At 36.1% G+C, this 10,033-nt stretch overlaps 1 protein-coding gene across 1 annotated transcript; it reads left to right on the top strand.

The window, feature by feature from the left end:
• Positions 1–821: 821 nt before the first annotated feature.
• Positions 822–9,875, top strand: LOC102422978 (acyl-protein thioesterase 1-like; the record flags this gene model as incomplete). Its single annotated transcript, XM_006108994.2, has 5 exons — positions 822–912; positions 3,240–3,313; positions 4,473–4,574; positions 5,998–6,174; positions 9,241–9,875. Coding segments are annotated over 5 exons (498 nt in total), but the record flags the coding sequence as incomplete, so codon positions are not given.
• Between the last annotated feature and the right edge of the window lie 158 nt (positions 9,876–10,033).

Raw genomic sequence — 10,033 nt, 5'->3', positions numbered from 1 at the left:
AGTCACTTAATTCAAACCTGATATTAAGAATAATTACTCATCTCTTGAGTTTGCTTCCCTGTTTCCACACCATTTTTTCTTAAGACCTCATCAGGACTTCCAGTCTGCTGTCCTCCTGCTTGTTCCCACCCATCTCTAACCCGTCCCTGCTCTTTCTTTTTTATGAACTTTAGATTCCTTGGTGACTTTTACAGGTTCCTGCCTACCTTGGCCTTTGGTTTTTTAAATCTTCTCTCTCTGGCAAAATTCCTGTCCAGAACCAGAATTTCTACCTAATGTCTCTAGAGACCAGAATAAAAGAACATAATCTGATAGAGAAGTAGAAAGGGCCAAAGGAAAGCTTCTCTTGGTCTCTGGTTTGAAGTGTCTACAATACGTAATGAAAAAGTTTTGCAGAGTATGGATAAAGATCAGTATAAATAATATGTTCAAAAGGTATGAGTAGTGCATGCAAGAATGACATAATAAAGTAGCTCTATTCCATGGGGTTGACTTATACAATAGAAGAGGAAATGAGTGGCTGAAATGTATTGCAAACTTCTTAGGAGTATGGGTTGAGATTCCTGCTTGGGTGCAAGATTGGACTCGATTATCTCTTAGTTATGCTTATCCTAAAATTATGTAGCACTCTGACTTAACATTAGAATCCGTATCTAGTTGGGATGAAAGAAACGTATAGAATGTCAGTCATGCATTTAATTGTTTCACCTCTGAAGACATTTTGAATTTCATGTTCTAGAGAATACGTTTGCCAGTCCTTTTTATCCCAACTACCACGAGTTTAGTAAAACATACCTACCATGAGTAGATATTCTTTTTAAGATTTTGCCTTATTTTCCAGGTTTGATATTATTGGGCTTTCACCAGATTCACAGGAGGATGAACCTGGAATTAAACATGCAGCAGAATATGGTAAATACAGAGTAGTTTTATAAACCAAGTCATTCTTATACTTTTTAGTAGACTCAATCATTTTATTGATGTTGATGAAAATATTGCACAATTATGTGAACTTGGGAGGTGGTGCTGTTTCCTTTCTTTCTGATCACTCTCTAACTTGTTTACCACATGGACTCACTTAACTATGCTCAGTGAAGGTGAGGTGGACAGGGAGGAATGGCAGTTATTACACTTTAACTGTTGGATAGTTCATTTTGCTTTGGATTACATATCAAATGGAGAAAATAACAAAATGTTTAATATCTGTTGCCAGTTATCTTCATTAAGGAGACTTGAAATAAGGATGAAAATAATGATATAATGATGTGAAAATTAAATAATGGTTAATTTTAGTGTGGTAATATTAAAAAAGTTAGATAATTCTTATAAATCATCTCATTTAACATTCCTATGAAATAAGCGTTAGCTCTACTTTATAGAATCTCCAAAGTCTGTTCTCTGGTTAGTATTCCATGCTGCCTTATGAATGTCTTAATTTTGCTTATTTTTTTGTGAAAGCATAAAGAACACAGACTGCCCAGCTAGTGTGGCTCAGTGGTTGAGCATCAACCCATGAACCAGGAGGTCACAGTTGATTCTCTGTCAGGGAACATGCCTGGATTGCGGGCTCGATCCCCAGTGTGGGGTGTGCAGGAGGCAGCCGATCAATGATTCTCTCTCATCATTGTTGTTTCTATCGCTCCCTCTCCCTTCCTCTCTGAAATCAATAAAAATATATTTTAAAAAAATAAAGATCAATAGAAAAAATATCCTCGGGTAAGGTTTTAAAAAGAAAGAAAAAAATATAAAAGCTATAATCCTATAGCTAGGTATTTGTCAGAAAATAATAGATGACAAAAACATGTGTTGGGTATGGGAATGAGTTGTGAGACCCTGTGGAAGATGGGAGCTGGGCTTTGTGAAAACAGGTGGGCCTGGTGAGTCCAGAGGGGAAAACATTCTGTCCTCGTGATACGATTGGCCTAGGACATACTTGAGATTTCTTTCCTCTCCTAGGCAATGTAATATTGGAGAGCATTAGGCTCAGGCTCAGAGCTGGAAAAGAAAGGAGTCTCTAGTTGAGGGCTGAGAGTCTGTGCTACAGAATAAAGAAGAGTGCTCAGGTTAGGTCCAGGGAGCACAGTGGTTCTCTGGCCCTGCTGCAGAAATTAGAACCCACTACTCCACAACCGACTGCTGCTATTGGAGTTTAACTTTATCTCAGCAGCTGGTGTGCCCATGGCATGTAAAGCTTTGCGAAACTGAGGGAAAATACTCCCAACAGCACCTGACTAGCTAGCAGCTAACATTCACCAAGCCCCAACCACAGCCTTCCAGCCTCACACATGGGCTGTTTCTGCCACTTGTGCATCTGTCAGAGGCTGTGCAGTCTCCCCTAAGTAAATCCCTCAGACTTTTCCTCAGTTCTTTCATTCCTTAAATCTTCTTAATTGTTCTCTAGCCCATTCTCCCAGGCCCTAGTCAAGGCACCTCTAGCTTTTCATACTATTTCTAATGAAGAACTAAAATATATACAAAAACAAAATAACTTTTAATTTGGGCATTTGGGTTTTTGCAGTGATGTAATAAAAGCATATTTTTGTGTGTTTTTTAAATAAAAAGGAAATGTAAAGGTGGAAATTTTAGTCTTAAAAAATTAAAGTCTTACATATACATAAAAAATGAAAGAAAATAAATTTGTTAAAGGTGCAGTTATTCCCAAAATTCAGGACTGATTATAAAGAAATGGACATTTGAGGAGGTATCAAGTCATATATTTAGTGATGTGTGCCAACACAAATGTATTTTGCAGAAAGAAAATAACTCATTTGTTTCTTTTACTGGCTATAGGAAAATATAATACTGTGCTTTTAAAAAAATAATAGAATGAACTGTTTAAACACTGTAAATCACAAACCATGCAATCTGCTTAATTACTTAAAATTTTAAATTATAACTTTTAGGTACAAATGCCTATGGTCCCTTGAAGAGAGAAATATAAAATGCATATGAGCAGAATTGGCCTTGCATAAAAGAATATTCATATATTGATGAAATAACTGTTTTACAAATTATGTAATAAGAAACAATTGGAGTGTAAGCACCACATGCAAAATCTGAGTTTTATCATGAAAATGCATTCTAATTTTCTATTTTAATAGAATGCTTCAAGTTTTTCACTTGTTTTGACCTTTAATATACTTCGTATTTTACTGTCATTAAATATTTTTTCTATTTAAATTGTATCAATGACCTTAACTTTGAAAGTATTAGTAATATCACTTTCATGTTGTTTTTAGTAAAAACTTTGATAGACCAAGAGGTGAAGAATGGCATTCCTTCAGACAGAATTATTTTGGGAGGATTTTCTCAGGTAAGATAAAGTTTGGGTGGTATGTCAGTACCATCAGTATATTTATCTAGAAGTCAGTGGCTTCAATCCTTTTCTATCAGATCTCCTCTTTTTAGAAGATGTTATAGAAACTGATATACTACTTACCTTTAATGCTGGATTAAGTTCGAATGGATTAGAAATAACTATTAATTGAGAGAATACTTATACTCTTTTGCTTTTCTAGTTTTCTCTTTTCAGCAGCTTTACTGTATGCAGTGGTCTGTGGACCACTGGTGGTCCGTGAGGTCTGAAAGGTTGGCAACCGCTGGTAGAGAGTATGTCTTGAAAATAGATTTATTAAGTAAATTGATTGGAATCTGAAATGTTAACACTCTATAGCTCTTTAAACGAAGCTCTAAATAGAGGTATAAAGCCCATGTCTAGGAGGAGAGACTACTGATAGGAACAGTAAGGTAGAAGACAAGAGAATTTCTTCCCTCTTTTTGTCACCGATTCCCATTGGTTGAGCCCTGCAGATTCTCCTGCAATTACTGTGGAGTTTTTGAGTTTACATTTCAATTCCAGCCACACAAAGAAACAGACTGAGAGTCACTGAGTCCCAATTTCAGAATCTTGGGAGAAGGAACATAAATACCTCAGATGAGAAAGGATCTCACGTTTTCATGTGGCCTAGTGACTTGTGGGCGTGGCCAGAGTGACATGGCATCTAGATGACTGATGGGTATGCAGTTCCCAGGATGCAGGGTGGTGTGAGCTGGGTAGGCAGCTACTTTAAAGGTGTCTGCTACATAGTCTTCATTATCTTGAATTACTGTTTTGGAAAATAATACCAGTTTAAGACGAGTTTTGATTTTATACGCACTTTTCAGAGGAGAAAATAGTAACTATGAATCTATAATGCTTCTAAGGCAGTTGTAAGTGCAGCAGTTAACTCGGATTAACTGTGTCTTGACTGACTGGGTGGTTGCTAAGTTCTCACAGTGGTCTTCAGTGTAGAGAATCATGTGCTTTAGGACACAGTGGGTGTGCATGTATTTCTACTTGTTTGCCTGATTTGATTTGACATCAGCCACCCAGTGTGATTTTTTGATGGACATTATTAATAACAAGAAACTTCTTAGGTTGCTGTTAACAAAGGATGTGTTGTTCCATTGACTCTCCCTGCTTGTCTTTCTAGGGAGGAGCTTTATCTTTATACACTGCTCTGACCACACAGCAGAAACTGGCAGGTGTCACTGCGCTCAGTTGCTGGCTTCCACTTCGGTCTTCATTTCCACAGGTAGTCTGATTGCTTCATGCCACATTACATTACTGAGCTAAGAGACAGCAGATAGCGTTGGGGAGAGGGTCATTTTTTTAAATCAACTTTATTTTTTTTAGAGCAGTGTTAGGTTCACAGCAAAATGGAGTGGAAAGTACAGAAAGTTCCCACATACATGCACAGCCTCCCCCCGCACTGTTGACATTCTGTAGCACTGTGACACATTGATTACAATCAATGAACCTACATTGATACATAATCACTCAAAACCCAGAGTTTATATTATACTTTTTTAAAAAGAATTTTGTAAAACTTTTAGTAATATATTTTTTTTATTGATTTCAGAGAGGAAGGGAGAGGGAGAGAGATAGAAACATCAATGATGAGGGAGAATACTTGATCAACTGCCTCCTGTTCGCCCCCTACTGGGGATTGAGCTGCAACCTGGGCATGTGCCCTGACTGGGAATCAAACTGTGACCTCCTGGTTCATAGGTCAATGTTCAACCGCTGAGCCATGCTAGCCAGGCAGAATTTTCTTAGACTTTTGTGATGTATTACTAGGCTTTATGAATTCACTACATTGTCTTCATTGTAGATTACATAGAATGGAATAAGAAATAAGTCCTGTTGTCATAAATCTTATATTTAAAGAGGTTGATACATTTTAAGATATATAAAAATTAGGGCTATTTTTTATATATAAAAATATTTTTGAATGTTCAGTATGCTGATAGCAGATTTTGCAAAATAAAATATAATTTCTAAATACCCAACAAGGTAGAGCAGTATATAGTATACATGAGAGGTGTAGACTTTATTTTCAAATTTGTCTTTAAATCTAGGGTTTTTTCTTGTCATTCTGTAGTATCTCTTTGGTTACATAGTAAGTGCTATTTATTAACTTTGTTTATTTTATTTATTGGAAGGGAGAGAGAGAAAGAGAGAAAGAAACATTGATTTGTTGTTCTATTTACTTATGCGTTCATTGGTTGATTCTTGTGTGTGCTCTGACCTGGGATCCATTCGGCAATCTTGGCTTATTGGGATGATGCTCTAACCAACTGAGCTACCTGGCCAGGGCTTAACCATCTTACTTAAGTCAATTCAATAAGAACTGAGAACAACATGGGTCAGCTAAAACATACCTCTCATGTCAGGACAGTGTGAACAGATAAAGAATAGAATCTGCTTCAAGGAACCAATTTATTGGGAAAACATAAAATATATGACAGGGTAATCCATATGTCCTATAACAGTTTAAATAAAAATATGTGGAGATTATAAGGATGGCAGGAATTTTATTTCTATGGTCAAATATAACCTATAAAATAAGTAATAACATGTTGTATGCACATATCTATAGTTTTAAATGCCTGGCTTAATGTTCTATATATTTGAATAAATAATACTAGTTTTATTTTGTTTTGTTGTTTTTGCAGGGTCCTATCAGTGGTGTTAATAGAGATATTTCTATTCTTCAGTGCCATGGAGATTCTGATCCTTTAGTTCCTCTAATGTTTGGTTCTCTTACTGCTGAAAAGCTAAAAACATTGGTAAATCCAGCCAATGTAACCTTCAAAGTCTATGAAGGCATGATGCATAGTTCATGTCCACAGGTAAATGTTTGGAAACAGTGATTATAGAGACGTAATTTGCTTCTTTTTCCATGTGATATTTCAAGATAAATAATATTTGACCATTTGGGGCTTTAAAGGAGTTAATGAATTCACTCTGAGTCATAGGTTAGTAGGACTTAGATCAAAGCTTCTTCAATTTAATTCAACAAACATTCACTGATTTCCTATTACATGCAAGCATTGTACATAATTCTAAGACCAAAAAAACCCATTTCCTTTTATTACAATTTAGACAGGATTCATTAACATTAAAAATTTAATAGGGGAGAAGGATATGGGGAGGATATATATCCAAGTAACTGTATAGAAAACAGATGTGATATGTGTTCTATTGGAAGTTTTAAAAAGTTACTTGAAAAACTGAGGAGAGTGAGATTAATTTTATCTTAGGAGACACTGGATCATGATGAAAGAGCTAGATTTTGAACACAGGGTAGGATTTAGATAGTAAGTGTGCAGAGAAAGGACTGTAGGACAGGAGAAGCAAGCTGTCCCATTAGGCTGTAGTCTTATGAAAAGCTAGGTGTCATAGAATAGAGACAGAGAGGAAAGATTCGATTGTCCAGAGCTTTTATGCTGTGTTGAGAATGGACTTGTTCTCTAAACAGCAGAAAGCCACTGACTGTTTTTTTTTTTTTTAATCAAAGCAAGATGTAATGTATATTCTGGAAACAAGTGAAGCAGAATCCACTAGGATTTAGTGATTAATTCTATGGAATAGGAAAGGATCAATGAGGCCTTATATTTCTAGCTCAGATGATTAAGATGATGCCACTCATAAAGTATGTAGTACAAGGAACAGTTTTAGGGTAACGGGAAGGAGATATACTTACTGAGTTTAATGACCATAAGGGAATTGGTATGCTCCCATTACAGTATATCAGGATGGATATTGAAAATACTTGTCTGAAGCTCCAGCCTTTAATCGAGGTTTAGAATAATTATCAATATTATTGATCAGTGAAGAATCACAGGGATATCATGAGAAAAAAATCCAAGGGATAGAACTTTGGGGGAGTTCAAAGGAGTTAAGTGTTGAGTGAGAGTAAAGGAAGAGAGAATTTCTGAGTGGGTGGGAACAATAACTGATGATTCAGAGACTGATTAAGGAGAAATAGGCCAGGAAGAAACTATCCAGTAAGAAGGCATCTCAGATGTTTGGGGAGATAGAGCCAAACTGCAATAGATTATGTGAAGTAGGGAAATGAGGAAGTAGAGGCAACATGTATAAACCTTTTTAAAAAAAGGTTTTGGTAAAATGGGAAAAGAGTAGGAAGTTTCTTGATTTAACAGGATGGGAGAAAGAGACCCTGATAGGTTGGGAGGAAAGAGGGAGAAGATGCCATAAAGAGAAGATAACTGATAGTGGGAAGTTTTAGAGGGATGATATAATTTATAATTAAGTCCTGAAATGGGTAGTGGTTGCCTTAAAAGAGGAGAAAAACACTTTGGAATCAAGATAGAAGAGGATGGATGAACATGAATGGATTGTTGAAGTATGGTAGAAAGTAGTTGCGAGCTCACATTAGATCCTCTCAATCTTTTCAGTAAAGTAGGGGAGATGTGGTTACTTAATAAGAATGAAGGAGGCCTGGATAGATTTAGAGGCTTAGGGAAGCCTACACTAAAAATTGTCGGCTAAACATTGAGGCAGTTTATGTTACCATGGTTTTGCAACTAACTGCTCAACCTGGCTAAATAATTTGCTTTAGGGCAGAGACAGTAGGTAGTAATATGATTTATCCAGAAAAACAAGGGGCCTGAGATGCTAGGGTATTATTAAGGACATAGTTGAAACTGTCATAGTGGTTCCTTGCTTTTGTACTTGTGAGTCTGTAGACTTTCTGTAGAGTTATCAAACAGATGTCATACCCACAATTTTCTAGAAGTTCTTTTAAAATAACCTTTTGTTTTTATAGAATCAATAAAAAATAAAAAAAAAGGAACTGTTGTGAAGTGTTGAATCCAGAAAGGGAGACGGCACTCTGAGCATCCAGAAGGGACTGAGGGTCTAGAGCAGTGGTTTTCCAACCACTTTGTATCACAAGGACCCCAGAGCTTAATAAACATACAGACCCCCAAACTCCAAATGCAGTGATTCTGATTCAGCACATTGGGGATTTGGGGTTGAACTCAGGCATCTGTGTTTGTATGGAGATTTTTTTAAAAATAAAAGCTCCTTAAATGATATTTTATGCCATCACATTGGAGGACACTGGATGAATAATTAGGAGCAGAAAGTGAGAAGAGGTAGAAAAGTAGGAGATGGTGTCACAGGAAACTTTTAAAGGACTTTAGAGTGTTGTTCCATTTATTTATACAACTGAGTTACCCACTTTTGTGCTGTGGCTTTTTTTCTGAGTAAAGTATCAGGTTGAAGGCTCTCTGCATTGCTGACTTGTGGGGGCTGAGCCTTGAAATACTAGAGTTGATTGGAGGAAATGAAATGTGTTTGGGGGAAGTGAGACAACTGTGAGACAGATGCAGGGGTCTTTTAGGAAAGGTTTTGCTGTCATAAATATTTGGTTATATGAATTTTCATATCTTTCCAGGCTTACCTTAGGTGCTTGCTATCTTTCTAATGGTTGATTATATCAAAATCCTGATACAAGGCCAAAAATATTTTATGCTGTGGATTTAGCATTTCATTCTCACGAGAGAATGTTAAAAGCTAGGCTTTCCACGTATATGTAGTTGGCAGTCATTGCATACTTCTTAATACTTCTCATTATTGTCACTTCTAAGCCCCTTTCATCTCTCCGCACCCCCATGTTTTATTTGTTCAAGTATAGCAAAATGCAGTCCATTTTCATGGGAGTAGATACTAGATGTGAGCCATATTGAATGTACAATAATAATCAGAGAAAATGATCTGAAATTTCTATTTGAGCCTCCTTTCTCTGTTACAACTTTTTATTTCATCGTAGTAGTAAAAATGTTGTTTCACATTATGTACACACACCATGGATTTAGTTAGTGGTATTTCAGTGGGGATTTAATTTCTGATTTGTGTAACTGCTTATTAAATCACTTTATTCCAAACAGGAAATGGTGGATATCAGGCAATTCATCGATAAAATCCTACCTCCAGTTGATTGACATCACTAAGGCGCCTTTGTGTAGAAGTACACACCAGCATCGTTGTAGTAGAGTATAAACCTCTTCCTGTGCCGGATCTTGAAAGTTATAATGTTTGCAATGTTAAAATCTTTTGCAATTACACACCAATGACACAGTCTAAATAATATCTCCTTGTGGAAAATTTATGATCTTGAAGGTTTCAATACATGAATTTGTGTTAACATGATCCAGAATATACTAGCATTAGCATAGGTGAAGCAGCTAGCTTCTTTCCCCCCAAATGTAATTCGGCAAAATAATAAAATACTACATCCAGATTTTTCTATTACATCATTTGAAAATTATTAGTCTGCTTAATGAAAACTTGTTCGGGGATAAATGAGCAGTTAAGATATAAACTATTTATGAATGCTGTGACTTAGTCTGTGGACTTACTCCAAAATTACTTAGTCACCATGCAGTATGTGTATTTTTTATATTTGTATTCAGATATACTTAATGATTATAATACATAAAAAGAATGAGGTGTAACTACATTATTCCTAATAATAGGGATATTGCTTCTAAGTGTCAATAAAGAGTAACATTGCTCTCTTCAATGAATGGGCCTTTTATTTTGGGGACCAGGCTTTTCTTTCCCCATTACAATTTCTTTAAAATTGTATTTATTTATTGAATTTAGAGAGAGAGAGGTAGGGAGAAAGAGAAAGAGAGAGAGAGAGAGAGAGAGAGAGAGAGAGAGAAACATTGATTTGTT

Source organism: Myotis lucifugus, unplaced genomic scaffold (assembly GCF_000147115.1).
Source record: "Myotis lucifugus unplaced genomic scaffold, Myoluc2.0 scaffold_4873, whole genome shotgun sequence".
Classification (NCBI taxonomy): Eukaryota; Metazoa; Chordata; class Mammalia; order Chiroptera; family Vespertilionidae; genus Myotis; species Myotis lucifugus.
Note: the sequence above shows the minus strand (reverse complement) of the source record. Positions and strands in the feature narration are given on the sequence as shown.